Source organism: Dipodomys ordii, unplaced genomic scaffold (genome assembly GCF_000151885.1).
Source record: "Dipodomys ordii isolate 6190 unplaced genomic scaffold, Dord_2.0 Scaffold111, whole genome shotgun sequence".
In the NCBI taxonomy this organism is placed as follows: Eukaryota; Metazoa; Chordata; class Mammalia; order Rodentia; family Heteromyidae; genus Dipodomys; species Dipodomys ordii.
In genome coordinates this window covers 3,493,213-3,512,600 of record NW_012267327.1, presented here as the reverse complement: position 1 = coordinate 3,512,600, position 19,388 = coordinate 3,493,213, and the positions used below count along the sequence as shown (strand labels likewise).

Below are 19,388 nucleotides of genomic sequence, written 5' to 3'. Positions count from 1 at the left end.
CCTTCTAAAATGGTAACATGCGGAAAATATTTATAGTAGTTCATATTTGTGAACAAGCAGTATTTTTTCATATATTTATAATTCTTTTCTTATTCTCAGTGCATTCAACTCTTGCAGAGGTTGACTTATAATGTCAAAATTTTCCATTCTGGTTCCAATATAGATGACTTAATTACATTCCTGATAGATCATATGTGAGTATGCAATCAAGTTTATAATCAGATAATTTAGTGATTGATTTCTAAACTAAGATCATGTGATAGATAAATTCTTACATAAATGTTTTTTAATTTATTAAAAAGTTACTCCTTTTAGATGATTTCAAGGATATGCTTTTGCTAAGTAACTTTAATTTTGTAACTACTATTGATGAAACAAAAAGATTATGGCAGAAAAGACATGAAAATGAATAAGATAATTTGGTTTCAAACATGAAATATGCATTATTATTTAGGGTATGTTTGTCTTCAAATGCTAGACTTCTTTTGTATATAATTTAAATTACTATGTCATTTTGATTGATTTAGAATAAACTTAATACCTTTTGTCTTTTATTTTTCTTTAAATACACCACCAATGTAAAATAAGTCAATCCTCTGAAGATGAATTAACAATGCCTTGTCTGGGATTACTGGCAAATCTTTGTCGGCATAATCTTTCTGTTCAAACACACATAAAGACTTTGGTAAGAAGTTTACTTATTTTATGGTTTTCCTTTTGTTTTGGTTTATAGTGGATTTTATGATTAAGAAAATTTGTATTATTTTCTTTAAAAACTTACGACCTTTCAGCTGACTCATAAAAAGCAATGCAGAGACTGCCCTGTAAGTAACTTGCATTCCTATTGAAGACTGTAAGAGTTATTACAAAGTGTTTTCTAAAACTTTTCCCTCTCTGTAACATCCCATTATTCATCACAAATAGTCATATTAGAATTGCTAAGCTATTGTATACCTAATAAAAGGTAAGCATGCCATTGGCGGTCTCATTTTTGTCATCCTTGTGTTTTCACAGTTAGCGGTACAACTCTTCTAGAAAGACTCATGAACAAGTATCTAGTTTCAAATTCTAGTACTTGCAAGTCAGGGCATCCAAATGAGCTTAAGTGAGCCAGCTGTGCAGTATATAGAATTTAAATATTATTTAATTTGTTGTACTGATTTTTTTTCTGACCTTGTCTTATTTTCAGATGGAGCCTATTTTGTGCCAGGGAAGTGTTTGAAAGGGTTTATAGAAAGGAAGAGAGTTGTGTGTGGGAAGGGGTATGGACATGTATTTTTTCTTACTGAAAAAAAAAATGCCTATTTAGAAAACTTTAAATATAACAAAGAATAAGTATTTGTTCATTATTACCTATCTATACTAGAGTCAGTAATATATGAAAGCAGCTGTGTTACACACTGAATTGGTGTCTTCAGCCCATATTGTGAAAAGTAGCTTCTGCCTCAAAATGTATAGAACAAGGCACTCTAATTGACTGAACCATTTCTTCCTTCTTTCACCATAAAGTTCCTCTGTACAGTTTTTTATTTTTATTTTTTTTGTTATAACACGTATATTTTTATATGTTTTGTTTTCTCTGTGATAGAGTTTGAACTTGGACTTTCATACTTTCTAAGCTTGAGCCCTTTTGGGTTTTGAAGTTTTTGTTTTAGTTTTTTGTTTTTTGGCTTTCATTATTTTTCAGGTAGGATTTATAGATTTCCTAGGGCTAGCCTTTACCATGATCCTCCTACTTATGCATCCTTGTAGCTGCGATCACAGATATATACCACCATACCCACCTTATTTTGGCTGGGCTATCCCCTTCTTATTATCTCTACCTCCCAAGTAGCTGGAATTACAGGTATAAACCACCTTACCCAGCTTAAATATTAAAGCTTTTGCTGCAATGTTTAAATAAGCACTCTTTCTCTATTCTGAATGTTGATACCATGACAACTGTGAAATATTTATTGCAAAATGAGACAACTTAGTAAAAAGTTACCTTTTATTTGGACACATTTATCATAGCCATTTTCTTTTTCTAGGTTTAATATGTGAAAAGTATTGTGAAAAGTAGCTTCTGCCTCAAAATGTATAGAACAAGGCACTCTAATTGACTGAACCATTTCTTCCTTCTTTCACCATAAAGTTCCTCTGTACAGTTTATTTTTATTTTTTTGTTATAACATGTATATTTTTATGTTTTGTTTTCTCTGTGATGGAGTTTGAACTTGGACTTTCATATGTTTAATATGTATGTTTATATGTATAATGCATGCATCTTGATCAGAGTCAACCCTTACCAGTCTTAATGCTTCCTTCTTCCATTTTCTTTTTTTTATATTTCATTTTATTATAAAGATACTGTACAGAGGGGTTACAGTTACATGAGGAAAGTAATGAGCACATTCTTGTTGGGCATTGTTTACTTCCATTTTCATATAGGTACAACAATCATTTGTTTAGAAGAGTTGATGGTTAATGATCTTATCTATTATATACAGTACATACTTTTTAAATCATAATATAAAACATAATTTTTTCTAATTTTTTTCCCTCAGAACAATGTGAAATCCTTTTATCGAACTCTTATTACATTTCTAGCTCATAGTAGCTTAACTGTGGTTGTGTTTGCACTTTCAATATTGTCCAGTTTGACACTAAATGAAGAGGTAGGAGAAAAGGTAAATGATTTTTTTTCTATTTAAAGTTAATTTGAAGTTTAAAGATTATTGAAGTTTTTTAAATATAGAATGGTATCATTCACATTTTATGTATAATACATTTTTTCAAATTTTCTTTTAAGCTCTTCCATGCTCGAAACATTCATCAAACTTTTCAGTTAATATTTAATATTCTCATAAATGGTGATGGTACCCTAACACGAAAGTATTCAGTTGACCTATTAATGGATCTCCTTAAGAATCCTAAAATTGCCGATTATCTTACCAGGTATGACTCACTTCAGCAAACTTAGAAATGTTCCGTTATTTTTTTTTTTTTAAGCTAAGCTATGAATTGGAATGTTGTAATGGTTTTATTCCCATTCTCTTTCTTTTATTATTATTATTATTTTATTGTGAAAATACTGTACAGAGGGGTTTCAATTACATGGGCAAGATAATGAGCACATTTCTTATCAAGCATTGTAGCCTCCTCCTTTGTTTCCCCTTCCCATCTTCCCCCCACCTCCCCAAACCTCCCCTCCCACTCTTTTCTTTTCCTGAACTGAAACACTAAAATGTAACTTTAAGGGTGCTTGAATGTGTGTGTGTGCACAGTTAAGTCTTAGATTAATAGGATTGTATCATTCTATAAAATGTAGACATCTTGAGATCAACTAATATTTTTTTTCCAAAAAACTTATGATTTTTTGCATCTCAAGTTAAATTTTCCCATTGCCTAACCTACATTGTAGTCCTAAATTATAGAACTACTGAAGTAGTTTCAAAGAGTTAAATTGACTCATTATTCACGAAGAAAAACGTTTACTGAACTTCTACTATCATGAGATTACTGGGAGAGAATGGAGTCTTGGCAGTATGAGAATGTAAAAGTAGTTCTTAATAGTTAAGAAAGAGCATCAAAGCTTAAAAAATAAAGCTAAGGACAAGGGCAGAATTAACCACTATGGTATAGGTAATTAAAATATTACAAAATCAAGGAGTAACACTATCATTTCACTTCTTTTATCTGTTCCATCTTTCTGTGAGCTTCACACTACCCATGAATGTCTATCCTGGCTGCCAAGATAGTGCTAAAAAGCTTTGAATTAGACTGAATTTTTTTTTTAACAAACCCGGGTAATTCTAACATACAGAAAAGCATGAAACAAGCCTCTTTTTTTTTTTTTTCCCTTGTTGTGGGGTTTGAACTTTAGGCCTGGGTACTGACCCTCAGCTTTTCAGCTCAAGGCAAGCGCTCTACCACTTGAGGCAAAGCACCACTTCCAGTTTTCTGGTGGTTAATTGGAAATAATAGTCTCACAGCCTTTCCTGCCTGGGCTGACTTTGAACTGTGAACCTCAGATCTAAGCCCCCTGAGTAGCTAGGATTACAGGTGTAAGCCACTGGTGCCTGCCTGTCTCTTTCCTTTTACTTATAAATATATGCAACTTTCAAGTCTTTAAAAGTATTTTTTTTATTGCTTTAAAAATGAGTATCCTAATTTTAACTCCAAACCAGAATCTTGGCAACCTCTCAACTCCCAACTTCCCATAAGACTCAAGTCTGGTAAGCCTCACCTAATCAAGTCTTCTCTGCCAAATGTAGGTTGGATAATCATCTTTGGTTCTATAGCATCCAATATGTTAATCCATTTTATAATTTTCTATTTTTCTTTCCATTGTGCTATCACTTTCTTTCTCTCTGTTTCCATCATTAAATTCTTAGCTCTGTTTCAACGTATTCTGATTCTATGATGCACTAGTCATATAGAAAATAACGTGAATGGTACCTCTTAGGGTTGTATAGCATGGTTGTGGCTGCTTCTATGTTTAAAAAGCCTAATTTCTGAGAACATTGAGGGAGTGACACAGATCATGATGCATTGTATTCATAAACTGCTTTGTGATAAGGCACTTTCTTTGTACAACTACTTCAAGATAATTTAAAAAACAGTTTTTAAAGACCCTGCTTTAATACTTGACAATTTTAGGTTTTTTTTATATAAGTAAGTAACTATGTATTCCTGTACCCTTGAATTTTTTAAAAAATTGAACACAGTCTGTTAAAACATATGACAGTTGATATACTAAAAACTCCAAGATGTAATTTATTGTCACCTGAGTAATTGTGCTTTCGTAAGTAAATAAGCTACTTTATGTATAACATGGTGGTAAAATACATTCCAGAATTAAATACAGATAGTTCCCAACTTCATGAACTTTCAGCTTTACAAAAAAATGATGCAAATGCCATACACATTTAGCAGTAACTGTGCTTCAAATAGAATTTTGATCTTCTGGGCTAGTGATACATAGTACAATACTTTCACTGATGGGCAGTGACCGTGGCTAGCACCTTCCAGCTAGCCATGGATTGTGATGATCAGTAGATTAACTAAATCCATTTGTTATATCAGTTTTGTAATTAACATTTTATGATATACCTTTTTATTTTAAACCTAGATATGAACACTTTTCATCATGTCTTAATCAAGTATTAGGTCTTCTTAATGGAAAAGATCCTGATTCTTCTTCAAAGGTATGTAAAACCATGATAATTTATTTTACAATCTTAAAAAACTAGTGTGCAGAAAAGTTTTTTAACTGCACTGCTCTCTGAATATTACAAACCAAACACAATTGTATGACCTATATTGAGATCAGAATCCTCTACATCCCTACTGATGCTTCCTTTTAATCAACACCTACCCTTTTCTGACCTCTTCTGTTACAAAGATAAATGCTATGCTGACTTCTAACAACATGTAGCTTTGTTCTAAGTCTAAATTTTGGTAAGTGAAGTCATATGTAATCTTTTGGGTGTCTTAAAAACAAAATACTTTTTTCAACATTAGGATGTGAAATTCACCTGTGTTTAGATAGTTTTAGATAGTTCTTTTGTTTATGAATATTGGCTATTAAGAATATTTATTTTTTCCTACTTGCCTTGGTAAGCTTATGAATACGTTGTTTTACTTGTCAGTATTAGGTATTTCCAGATTATTTAGTCATTCCAATGTTTAAAATTAGTATTGCATTACAGCTAAAGCTTACATTTCCTTAACTATAACTAATGGTTCATACTTTTTCACATTCATTAACTGTTTTGCATCTGAAATATTTAGGAGTATTTTTGATAGACTTTTATAGATAGTTAAATATAAATATTTGAGTTATATATGTTACATAATTCATTATATTTTGTGCAATTATCTTCTGAGTTGCTTTTGTTACTCGTTTAATGTTGTCTTGATTTTAATAGAGCTTAATGTCTGTTTTAATAATACTTTTTTTTGTTTTATTTTTGGTAGTATTGAGGTTTAGACTCAGGGCCTTGAGTCAGAATGATCCTAGATTTAATTAATCCTTTTTATATCTGATTTAAGAAATCTAGATGTACTCCAAAGCTAAAAAAATGAGCTCCTATGTTTTATGGTAACTTTTCTATGTAGAACTGTAATCCATCTAGAATTCAGTTTATGTCTGATATGAAGTCGGACTGTTGTTTCAGGCTAAACTTTCATCTGACAATATTCACAGAAGGGAAAAAATTACAAATTTTAGAAAAGTTGTGAATTATCAGAAACAGTGAGTCTGGCTTCTGTAGAGAATTTAAAATAGTACAAAGTTTATTACTTGACAGTGTTTCACTTTTGTGTGTATGTTTTTATATCTTTGCTCTTGCTCATTTATTGTTTTCCAAGAGTTCTTTCTGGATTATTTTCATTAGGTGAAGTACTCAGATGATATGTCTTGGATATTTTGAACTCTAGGACCTAAAATTAAAATGAGAATTATTCCTAATCTGAATTAAGTTTGATAGAATACTGTAAATTTATACTCAATGATAAGTAAGGATTCTTGGAATTGAAGAAATATAGCAGAAGCTAATTAATCTAAAGAAAGTAAACTATATCAGAAAATTAGGAGGTCGATTAGAACATGAAGTAGAAACTTTACAGAGGTGTTAGAAAGCCTGAAAGAGAATGAAGACGTCAGAGTAATTTAAAAAAATCTTACTATGATAGAAGTAGAGAATAGTAGAAGCAATAATCCAGTAGTTGGCTCATTTACTTCTTATAATGGACATAAATGTTTGATTTTAATATCAGTATAACCTTGGTTGACAAGATTAGTGTGAAAAAATATATCAATATAATTCATAGTAATTCATAATTACATAAAAAATCAAAATCCTAAACTAAATCCAGTGATATTTAAGAGAATTACATTCATTTGCTAAATAGATTTAATCCAAGAATACAAAGGTGTTTTAACATGATAAAATTTAAAGGTGTGTTAACATGATAAAATTTAATATTTATTCAAGGTAAAGATTGACTAGGAAAAACCAGACCCTTTTTTCACTGGTCAAATAACTACTAAAAAATCTACTGCATTCTTATTCTTCTTGGCAAATTAGGAGAACTTATCTTCAGATTAAGTATAAGACAGAATAGACATGATCACCATTTGTGTTTGAATTTATGGTGTCAGCCAACCTAGTAAGACAAGAAAAGTGAAATATACAAGAATTAGGAAAGAAGATGTAAAACTCACTATTCAGAGAGCATTGTGAGTATAGAATATCTAAAATCTGTAGAAACTTGTTAATTTAACAACTGGCTGACTGTATGTATAATTATATTTTATTTATATTTTTAGGACCACTAAATAGATGAATTTTTCTTTTTTTGTTGCCATTTAACTGATTTTTTTTTTTTAAGTCAAGTGGTTAGGGCAGAAATCCAACAGAACATATATAAAGCCTCCATTGTGAAACTATAAAACATTGAGAGAACCAGAAAATCCTTTAAGTATGTGCAGATATTTATATATCTGCATATATATATATATATATATATATGGAAAATTTACAATATTTAGTCAATCAAAATTCAGCAAATTTTATTTTGTTCGTTTTTGGTTGGGTTTGGCTTAGTCTTTGTCTATATGTCTGTTTGATTTTCAATGCAGGGCCTCATGCATATTGAGAAAGCACTTTACACTTGTACTCAATCTACCCAACTCCACTTTTATTTCTTATTTTATAGTATGCTTTATGTTAATTTTTCACTTTAGGATATGGCATGTATTTGAAGTCCTAAATTAATTTTTTTAGATATTATTTCATTTTAAAAACTGTGTTTTTAATTACTACAAAAGAAAATTAGTAGTTAAAATGTACAACAGTTTTAGATTTATCATTTGTATATTAATGTCTAGTAAAATTGGATTTAATGATAACTTTATGTTGTACAGGTTTTAGAGTTACTTCTTGCCTTCTGTTCAGTAACTCAGCTGCGTCATGTTCTAAGTCAGATTATGTTTGAACAATCTTCCTCTGGCAACAGCATTGTGGGAAGCCGTTCTAAGTCCTTAGAACCTACTGTGGCTCTTCTTCGTTGGTTAAGCCAACCCTTGGATGGGTCAGAAAACTGTTCTGTCTTAACACTGGAGTTGTTCAAGGAACTATTTGAGGTAATAGGATAGTAGAAAATTGACTCTTCTACTTTTACAACTCTTTAGTTAACATTTTTCATAAAAAGCTTGTTTTATGTTTTTAAAAACACCCATAATAAATTTCCAATTCTTCATACAAAGGAAAATTGCTCATATTAACTGTTGAACTCAACTGTCATTTAGCTACCGCTAAAATCATATATGTTAGTGTTTTCCCTTATTTTGTTGTATAGTTTATATATATATTGGTTTCTGGAGAGTAAAAAAAAAAAAAGGTCTTGACAGTATATGTATTGTTGTATGATTATTCTTGCAGTAGTCACATTCCATCTCTATCTCAATAAATGTTGTCTTCTTTTTATTAGCTGTTAAATAGGTTAAGATAAAATGTTGGAATTAAGGGCTAGGAAGTTGGCTCAGTGGTAGAGTGCTTGCCTCGCATGAGGCCCCTAGGTTCCATTCCTCAGCACCACATAAGCAGAAAAAGCCGGAATTGACGCTGTGGCTCAAGTGGTAGGGTGCTAGCCTTGAGCTGAAGAGCTGAGGAACAGTACCCAGGCCCAGAGTTCAAGCCCCACGACCGACAAAAAAAAATGTTGGAATTAGTATATGGGGAGGAAGAGACAATGTGCTAGACCAGGATGAGAAATAACCACAGTCTATAGGATTCTGCCATTTGGGCAATTTTTTACTTGTTTAGCCTACCCACGTCTTCCCTAAAATTATTATATTATTAAATTACACTGAAATTATTTACAAAAATGTTTAAATCACAGTTTTTAAGCATTTTTGCCGTTTCCTTCTCTAGGATGTTATAGATACTGCTAACTGTTCTTTGGCTGACCATTTTGTGACCCTACTGCTACCTGCAGTCCTGGATCAGCTTCAGTTCACAGAACAAAGTCTGGATGAGGCCTTAATAAGAAAAAAATGTGAACGGATGATCAAGGCTATTGAAGTTTTATTAAATATCCTTTACTCTCATAAAAATGGAAACTATACTTCTTCCTTAGTATTGCATTTTATTTCCAATCTTGCCACTTCTCTGTATTTCATATATGTCCAGAAATATTGAACTGAAATTTGAAAATCTCAATGAAGAGTTCAAAAAGTTATCTAGTTTTCGGTGTAAAACTTTAAGCTACATTTTAAGAATTTATTTATTTATTTTTATTTTGTTTATTTTGTCCTTATGATTCAGGAAGCAAGTTCAGGGCTAACACAGCAATCACTAAACCACTGAGAATCTCCCCCAACACAAGAAAAGCTTTTTAAACTTGATTTCAACATTTTTGTCAGTTTGAGAGTTAGAGACATCTAAAATGCCTCTTGTATTATCCTTAGTAATCTTTTCCTTTTAATGCCAGTTAACCACTGTATGATTTGTCCTTCCTGTTTTAGGTAGAGTAAATCAGTGAATAAAAAGTATTTTTAGATTTGTCATGATTTTATCTATTTTCTACCTCATGTTTTAAAAGTAAAATCCCCATGAATATTCTAATAGAGAGGAAATAATGTCATAGTTGATTATAGGAAAGACGAATATATCAACACAAAAAAACTTCTAATGCAGTTAGTTTCACAGCCTCTGTACCCTGATTGATTCTCAGTTCTTTCATGTATTTGCTTTTTCTAGATTACTAATTCTAAGTTGTGGAGATGTCTAAGTTCCAATTTTTAAATATTTCTAGAAATTTTCATCCCTATCCTATTGTGGGCAAGGAGCAATACCATATTGAGATTTCTTAAATTTACCTGGTCACCTTTCCTTGTATCTCAGAGGAACAAAAAGAGGGAGGGCAAACTATTTTTTTACTCTCTTCTTAGTGTCTTTTTTCCATCTAATTGTCCTTTACAGCACTCTTAATCCTGGCTTCATATTAGAATCACCTGGGGAATGAATAAAACAAGATAGACACCAGAATCTTCCACAAATTCTAAAGTGATTGGAACAATCTAAAACCAGGATATTCTTGAAGTGTTTGTGGTGGTGGTTATATGTGGGGGGAGGGGGTATGGGGGGTGTGAATGAATATGATTAATCTACACAGATGATTCTAGCATGTGTGTGTGTGAGTGAATATGATTAATCTACATAGATGAATTCTAACATGCAGCGAAAGTCAGAACCATTGTTTTACAGACATAGGATTTTTCTTTTTCTTTTTTTTTGGGGGGGTCTGGTTGTGGGGCCTGAACTCTGGCCTGGGTGCTGTCCCTCAGCTCTTAGCTCAAGGCTAGCGCTCTACCACTTGAGCCACAATGCCACTTCCAGCTTTTTACTTTTTGCTTAGGTAGTACTGAGGAATCGAACCAAGGGCCTCAGGCATACAAGGCGAGCGCTCTACCACTGAGCCACCTTCCCAGCCCCCACACATAGGATTTTTCTGCTTGACCTTAGTCAGGTCGTTGATCATTGATGGCATCAATACTGGGTTTGAATTCAGATCCTTGCTCTTAATAAGCAGTTGTTCTTACTACAGAGGCACATCTACAGCCCTAATTTTTGCTTATTATTTTTGAGATAGGTCCTGTTTTGGACTTCGCAATAGCTAGGCTAAAAGGTACATGCCACCACTTTACCTAGGCTGGCCTCATACCTTGACCCCAATAAATAACCTCCCAAGTACCTAGTTATAGGTGTGGACCACTGGTAACTGGCCTAACTTGGCCCCTTTTTAACGATACTCATAATGATAGATAATTAATAAAATTTTAGGGAATTCCCTGATTGCAACAAATATTTATTGAAAAGTATGAGTGCTAAAAATGGAACATCCAGTGGTCTTTTCTGGGTGTGTGGTATGAGACCGTTTCTTGACATTCATCGCTGATAATCCTCCATTCCCAGTGTTATAACCTCCCATTCAATAAATATAATTATACTGGGTTACAATTACAATGTTGACTTGTATGAAATTACCCTGCATGTTTAAACTATTACCAAACATAAATTATTTGGAAAATCTTTTTATTTGTAAGTGTAAATCTTAACAAAGCTTACCTCTATGTGGAGATGATACTCTGAAAATGCGTATTGCAGAAACTCTGACTGCTATAAAGTGTACCACTCTGATAGAACAACAATTTACATACGGCAAGATTGACCTGGGATTTGGAACCAAAGTAGCAGATTCTGAATTATGGTGAGTATTCAAAATCTAACTTACAAAGTTATTAAATTAAGTAAAAATTTTTAAATGTAGTTCTGATCTTTTAAGATACCATTCTTTAGTTATGTTCTAGCAGCTCAAGATATAGCCAAGAATTAAACATTGTATGTAATGAATTTTTAAATTAAAAATTATTCAATGTATAGATTGTATACTTCTGAAGAAAGGCTTTAACTGATCTGTTTTATTGTTTGGAATTCTTTGTGTGACTCTGTGTGTGTGACTGTGTGTGTGTGTGTGTGTGTGTGTGTGAGTGTGTGATTTGATCTCTAAATTTTTTTTCCTGGAATTTGCTTTTTTTGTTTGTTTTGTTTCATTTTTTGGCCATTCTCTTGAACTCAGGGGCAGGGTACTTTTCCTGAGCCTCTTTGTGTTCAAGGCTAGTGTTCTATCATTTGAGCCACAGCACCATTTCTGACTTTTTCTCAGTAGTTTATTGAAAGTAAGAGTTTCATGGACTTTTCTCCCTGGGCTGGCTTCGAACTTTGAAGATCACAGCCTCCTTTGTAGCTTAGATTATAGATATGAGCCATCAACATCCAGCTGGAACTTGTTTTTGACATTACTTTAGTAATTTAATTATTTAGTAACTTTCACTTTCAACTTTTAAATGAAAAAAAAAAGAACATTTTTATTATAAGAAAATCCCTGGGGGCTGGGAAGGTGGCTCAGTGGTAGAGCGCTTGCCTTGCATGCCTGAGGCCCTGGGTTAGATTCCTCAGTACCACATAAGCAAAAAGAAAAAAGCCGGAAGTGGCGCTGTGGGTGAGGGACAGTGCCCAGGTCCAGAGTTCAGGTCCCATGACCAGACCTCCCCTCCCCCCCCAAAAAAAGAAAAAAACTGCCAAAATTTTCTTAACAGTAATGGCTTTTTTTTTCCTTAGCATGTCAGGCATTATAAAGGTGGATTTTCATGATAGTAATGAGACATTTTTTATGCTTTTTGAATTAAGTTCATCTAATAAATATTCATTGACACCCTGCTAAGTGTTGGATACCATAATTCCTTCTCATTTCCATAGAGAATGTCATTGTTAATAATTGTGTTTCTCAAGAACAAGGGTTCTTTTTATACTCTGCTTCAGGTACAAAGCATGATATATAACAGCATAATTCATATCATAATTGTTATTTGTTCTTTATTGTTTAATGATATTTTGTGTTGTTAATATTTTAATGTTAAAACTAAGTATTAATGGATCCTTTAATACTTAGTACTCACTTCAGTACTCTTACCTACTTGTGTGTTTTCAGAGTAAAAAAAGGAGCACTAAATAAATGTTAACTGTTGCAGGAAGCTCAGTCCTGTAATCCTTAACTATTCAGGAAGTTTGAGATCTGAAGATTAAGGTTTGAAACTAGCCTGGGCAGGCAAAACCTAGAGACTCTTATCTCCAATTAACTTCAAAAACTTGAACTTTGAGGTTTGGCTCAAGCAGTAGCGTCAGTCATGAAGAAATTAATCAAGCTGAGAGTTCAAGGCTCAGAAACAGCACATACATGTGTATACATACACACACACATACACACAAAACCTTAGACTGTTAATGCTAGTATGCTCTCTTTAGTTTTTGTTGTTGTTGGTGGTGGTAGTGGTAGTGGTGGTCAAGGGGCTTTAACTGGGGGCCTGGGCACTGCCCTCAGCTCTTCAGCTCAAGGAGAGTCCTCCACCACTTGAGCCACAACATTACTCCCAGTTTTCTGGTGGTTAATTGGAGATAAGAGTCAAATGGCTTTCCTGCCTGGGCTGGCTTTGAACCAGATCTCAGCCTCCTGAGTAGATAGGATTACAGGTGTGAGTTGTGGGGTGCCCAGCCTCCCTTTAGTCTTTAGTCTTGAATTCCAAGAATGTTTTTTTATTCTGGTATTTTTTTATTCTCAGCAGAAATAATTTTGTCTTCTTGAATTTTAAAACTAATTTTTTCTTTAGAATTGTAGTTAAAAATATTTTGAGTTTAATTTAAATATTATTTTTCTTAAAGCAAACTTGCTGCTGATGTAATTTTGAAAACTCTTGTTTTGATGAACAAACTTAAACAGTTGGTTCCTGGTATGGAAGTAAGCTTCTACAAAATCCTTCAAGTAAGATTTAAATTTTTATACATTGATGAGTATTCCTTTGTAAGTGGTTTCTAGGAAATTATGCTCTTATATTTTAAATATTTAGACAATGTTTCTCTTAGACTTGTTCATCAGAAGACAGCTGCTACCCTTGTCTTCATTGTACTGTTATTTTACATACTGCTACAAAAACTGAATGTTAAGTATTTCTGATTCCAAGTTATAGAATGTTCATGGTAATATTGTTTTCTCAGCTTTTCCTTCTGTTGAACTTGCAGGTTTGTTCATTTTGTTGGCTTTGGGAAGAGGGTAGTGTTTGCTTTAGAGGTGGTTTTTTTTTTTGATCGAGGTTGTTGAAATAGTATATTAAGTATATAGAAAACATCAGGGCAAAGGACGTGATTGTGAACAACAGTGAGATTAGAGGGACTTTGCAAACATAGCTAACTCACACATTGTATTGATAATTGTTGGATAAGAGGTTTAGATGTTATCAAGACTAACTTGACAGGTTTAGAGATATAATTAACTTGTATTGTTATCCTTTTTTATTATAGTTGTTATTATCTCTGAGGTGCTGGAGCCTAGAGCATGAACCTGTGGCTTGAGCATGCTAGGCAAGTGCTCCTCTGCTGAGCTGTACCCCAACCCTTACTTACTATTCTACAATCTGGAAATTGAATATTAGCAGAGGGAGGTTGACTTTATAAACAGAAAAGAGGCTGAAGAACAAAGCAATGAAACAAAAGTCTATTGATCATTTCAGTTTGTTACTTTATAGGGCTGAAACAGAGGAGACAGATTATGCTGCTACTGTTTTTATTTTTGGAAAACAAATTGGTTATGTGATTCATAGCCAAAATAACTTGATTTGGGTTTGAACTGTTCTTCTGGGGCCTACTTCAGGATTTATTTAACAATGTTTGTTAATAGCTGTAACAGGTTTTTTTAATTAAATATTTTTGTTGAAATACATTCATTTAATAACATGGCACAAATGATTTTAATGAATATATTAACAAGGTAGAAGACAAAACTGAAAACCCTTAGGCAGGGGTCACATGTACAATTTGATAGTGTAATATTTAAAATGGTGTTTCAAGGTTTGTGTACCAGTGACCAGTGAATATAAGTTTTACCTAGTTATTTCTCTTTTTGGACTTCAATTTCACTGCAAATTGCAAATAATGATTCTCTTTTCTGAGAGGAGTTGTAAAGAAAAAGTCCTGCCAAAAATATGTTCTGGTTCTGTGGTGCTGAGTTATATTTGCGTGTGCACAAGAAACAACATTTTAATAATAAAGAAGTGATTATATTAACATTTTCTTTACTAAGAATATGTTTTACAAAGAATTGAGTCCAAAGGCCCCTTTATGTTCATTTATAGACCTTTTCCAAAGAAGATGATATAGATTTTATAGTATTATGTAAAATCTTCATTGACATGAAAGACCTATAAGTTCTTTAAAATATTTAAGACATAGCATAGTTGAAAATATTTAAAACCTTTATTGGATTTATTTTTAAAGCTCATGCTTATAGTGATTGGATCACAGTGTATATAAGAAAGTAAAATGTAATGATTCATTAAAATATGAGACAAGAAACATTTTAGAATTTGCTTTATCCTAGAGACTTGATACTGTTTTTGCCTCTTGTTTTCTGGTTTCTGATTTGCTTAGGATCCACGTTTGATTACTCCGCTGGCTTTTGCTTTGACATCAGATAACAGAGAACAAGTACAGTCTGGATTGGGAATATTATTGGAAGCAGCTCCACTTCCAGATTTTCCTACTTTAGTGTGAGTTGCAATCACTTGCAATATATCTCTTGTACTAAGACATTGTGCTGTGTTTCTTCAGTAACCCTCAACATACCTTAGTAAATTGGTAAAGTGAAGATTTCATTTTATCAGCAAAATGAAATAAAATAGAACTTTGATTCCTGTACCTGAAAAGGCAAGTGTTTATTACCCGAGGGTTACATAGATCAAGGTAGTTAGATGTGTTATCCAGGCACTATTTTTCTCTTTCTCTTAACCACCACTTTTTAATGTAGTAGATTTTTGACACCAAAACTTGTCTTCTACATTTAATTCTTTCTTAGAGAGCATTTTCCTTCCTGAATGTTTTAAGTAAAAAAATCAAATACTACTGTCATTGACCAGCTCTGGGTCATTTGCCAAAGGGATCATCTCTGAAAACTGCATAAGCTGAAAGTTGTGCTTGAAGAATAAAAAGGTCCTTAAAGAAAATTTGTGTTTTTAATCAGTAAACAAAAGATGGTTAGGCAAAATTTTTTATTATAATCATTAATTTCAGATAATAAAAGAATACTTACAATAATACTTGGAAAACACCTCATTTTTTAAGGTAAGACACTAAATGGTTAGCAAAATGTTTACTAGATGTCTATTTTAATAAATTTTTTAAGCTTTAAATGATTTATTTGGGTGAATTTGCAAACATGGTTTGAATAATTTGAAGCAGTTGTAAATAGGTGAGGCATTTACTGTGCCAGAGATCAGCAAGCAGGTCATTGGGCAGGCACATATTTTTGTAAGAGTTTTATTAGAATAAATCCGTACCCATTCATTTTCATATTATCTATATTGTCTGTGGCTGCTTTTCTTCTCAAACAGCCAGATTGAGTTAACTGTAATTTGAACGGTTAACCAAATTGCACTTTTTAAATTTTGAAAATTTAGATGTTCATAAATTCATGAGCATATAATCAGAATTCTCTATATTGTTAACAAAAATGGAAAATAAATAGAAACCTCAGGTTACAACATAGAAATGGTTTATAATGAAGCTATTATATTTTGTGATGGTTTGCTTGCTTCAATTGTATTAGTTTAGCGTGGAAAAGAAAATCTCAAAGAGAAAGCTACAGCCCCTCTGAACATGAGTATGTCATCCTTTGCCCCTGTGGCTAAGGCCTTCCCACCCTTTTCTTGGTATCTTAGCCTTCCTTTTATGTGTTTTAGACCACAGTTTTCTCTATGGTCTACTTATGTTTATTTTTATATGTCATTACTTGATATTGTCTTAAGCAATTTAGTAAGTGAATTTATTGAGGGATAGGTGGATATATAGGTTTTATGTATATAAATTTGCTTGCTTGTTTTAATTGAATATTTAACAATATTTTTAGGGACCATAAGTATGGCTATAGTGGGCTGGCTACCTTCTGGGTATTTTTTGTTATAGCAGCAAATTATACTAAATGCCTGCTCTGGTAAGATTTGTCCTATAGTCAGAGATGAGACAAAGAGGGAAGGAAAGAAGAGGGAGGAGGAGAAGTAAGGAGAGAGGGGAGGAAGGAAGGTAGGAAGATACGGTGCTGTGGGAGAAGGGGGATTAATATTAGCATTACACAGAGCTTAGTAGTGAACTTTCTTAGGAAAGGTGAATTTAAAAGAAAATCTGATGATAAAAAGCAATTTGGTTGGAAGGATGCTTTCTGGTAAAGAAATAGCCCAGGCAAAACCTAGAGGCAGAAGCTAGACTGTCTTTAAAGGGGCACAAGTCAGATTGGTCTTGGAAGTCAGTGGAGGTCAGGTTAGAACTTACTGAGTGAAAAAAGGAAAGAGTAAAGAAGGACATAGACACAGAAACACCTCATGATAAGAAGGCTGCTCTGAACAATACTAGTAGCTTTGTACTTAGTACAAATAATCTTCATCCATAAAAGTAGACTACAGTGTCTCTAAACGAAAGATAGAAATGTCATTATTAAAGAACTGTAAATAGAAAAGGGAGTACTTTGGAAAATTTAGCATATTACCCAAACCATGTGTCATTTTCAAAAATATTTGAAGCTTTATATACCCTTCCACTCCCCCTCGCAAAAAAGAAAGCCCTCATTCTAAAAGATTTCCTAATTTTAATAATAGATTCCCTAATTCTTCAGTGCTCTGCCTTTGGCTTTGTTTTTGTGTTATTTCTTTTTGTTTTTGCTTCCTATTCAGGCTTGGAGAAAGTATAGCAGCAAACAATGCATATAGACAACAAGAAACAGAGCACATGCCCAGGAGAATGCCTTTGCAATCAGTAAATCACAGTTTTGCAGGGTCGTTAAAGTGTATAACACCTCCCCTTTTGAAAGATGTTTCTGGAGTTAATATTGAGGAACTGATAGAGAAACTTCAGTCTGGAGTGATGGTGAGTGGTAACTAACAGTACAGATGGGAGTATGGTTGGCACCCGACAGTTAATTATCTACTCAGATTGTATAACATTTTAGCACCTTTAGAAGGCAAATATAACTGAAATGTTACCTATTACAAGATAGTAATAGAATGGAAAATTTGGCAAGTGTAAGATAAGCCAATCATTACATTCTGTCAGTTTTTAGCATGGCTACTATTGCTTTCTTAGTTTCCTTTCCTCTTACCCTTCCAGCTTTGAAAAATTTTTAAGTGTATTATTTACATACCAAATCTTATCCAGATACTGTTCTGTAGTGGGAAGATTAGGGAAATAACAAATATAGTATTCCTTTGTTGTTGTTGTATATGTTTTGATGATTTAGTTTTGTTATAATTTTCTGATTATTTTATTAAAACCTAGGTAAGGGATCAGATTAAAGATATGAGAATATGTGATATAATGGATGTATATGAGATGAAGCTATCCACATTAGCTGTAAGTAAAAGCTTCTTTTAATTATGTTCAGTAAGCTTTAATAAATATTTTCTTAAAATTATGAAAATTAATTGTTTGTTTTCTTATAGTCCAAAGAAAGCAGATTGCAAGATCTCTTGGAAGCAAAAGCTTTGGCTCTTGCACAGGCTGATAGACTGATTGCTCAGTATCGATGTCAAAGAACTCAAGCTGAGACAGAGGTAGGTACATGATAAATTTATGTCTGATTAGAAGAAAATTTAATAAATGACAAAAGTATGAAAAATATTATTTATCATTCTTAATTGTGCTAAATTGTCATCAGCAATTTGATACAACTGCTTCTTTTTTTTGGGGGGGGTCCTGTCATGGGGCCTGAACTCTGGGCCTGGGTGCTGTCCCTCAGCTCTTCAGCTCAAGGCTAGCACTCTACCACTTGAGCCACAGCGCCACGTCCGGCTTTTTTTTTTTTTTTTTTGCTTATGTGGTGCTGAGGAATCGAACCCAGGGCCTCAGGCATGCAAGGCAAGCGCTCTACCACTGAGCCACATTCCCAGCCCCTACTTCTACTTTTTTTTGTTGTTGTTGTTGCCAGTCCTGGGGCTTGAACTCAGGGCCTAGACTATGTCCCTGAACTCCTTTTGCTCAAGGCTAACACTTTACCACTTGAGCCACAGCACCCCTTCTGGCTTTTTCTATTTATATAGTTCTGAAAAATCAAACCCAGGACTTCATGCATGCTAGGCAAGCACTCTACCACTAAGCCACATTCCCAGCCCCAACTACTTCTACTTTTAAATTATCCTCTTTAATTTTTGTTATGTCATTGTCTTTTGGGTTTTTTTTGCTATTTGATATTTTATACCCTATGTTAACGATCTTCAGGATTTTTTATTAGATTATTATATACTATTTGTTTATGTATTTTGTTATTTCAACCATTACTAAAATACTAATGTTCCCATATTTATATGCACAAATCTTTTTCCCTCACACTAAATGCTTTCCATAATAGCTGCAAAATATTTCAACCTCAGCATAACCAGTAGTAAACTAATCATTCTTCCTCTTTTTAAAATGTCTTCCTAAGTATTTTTTACTATTCTTAGGATTTTCCAAATTAGAAAACTGGAACAAAAATTACCTGTTACATATATTCATAAGTAAATTCCACCTTTCATAAATTCTACCTTCTAAAAGTTTCCTCTTTCTAGTTTGCCCTTACCATTGTTAGTAGCATGCATTTCTAGCCCACAGCTGGACCTCCACCCAGACCTGAACTCCATCCTGCCCTTCACAAAGAAAAGAGAATGCTCCCTGGATAGGTCTGCACACACTTCACCCGGATCTAGCTGCCCACACAGAATACCTCTTGCCTCTAGCCCTGATGTTTTAAGGATGCCCCTAAATAAG

At 33.2% G+C, this 19,388-nt stretch overlaps 1 protein-coding gene across 1 annotated transcript in view; it reads left to right on the top strand.

The window, feature by feature from the left end:
• Kiaa1524 (KIAA1524 ortholog) overlaps positions 1-19,388 on the top strand; it is a 32,733-nt gene that overhangs the window by 7,445 nt on the left and 5,900 nt on the right. Inside the window, exons 4-16 of the mRNA XM_013028566.1 lie at positions 100-194; positions 589-685; positions 2,547-2,669; positions 2,792-2,937; positions 5,114-5,189; positions 7,913-8,131; positions 8,922-9,081; positions 11,118-11,259; positions 13,269-13,368; positions 15,030-15,148; positions 17,321-17,513; positions 17,922-17,996; positions 18,086-18,196. Of these exons, the coding sequence (XP_012884020.1) occupies positions 100-194; positions 589-685; positions 2,547-2,669; positions 2,792-2,937; positions 5,114-5,189; positions 7,913-8,131; positions 8,922-9,081; positions 11,118-11,259; positions 13,269-13,368; positions 15,030-15,148; positions 17,321-17,513; positions 17,922-17,996; positions 18,086-18,196 (1,656 nt within the window). The remainder of the gene's footprint in view (positions 1-99; positions 195-588; positions 686-2,546; positions 2,670-2,791; positions 2,938-5,113; positions 5,190-7,912; positions 8,132-8,921; positions 9,082-11,117; positions 11,260-13,268; positions 13,369-15,029; positions 15,149-17,320; positions 17,514-17,921; positions 17,997-18,085; positions 18,197-19,388) is intronic.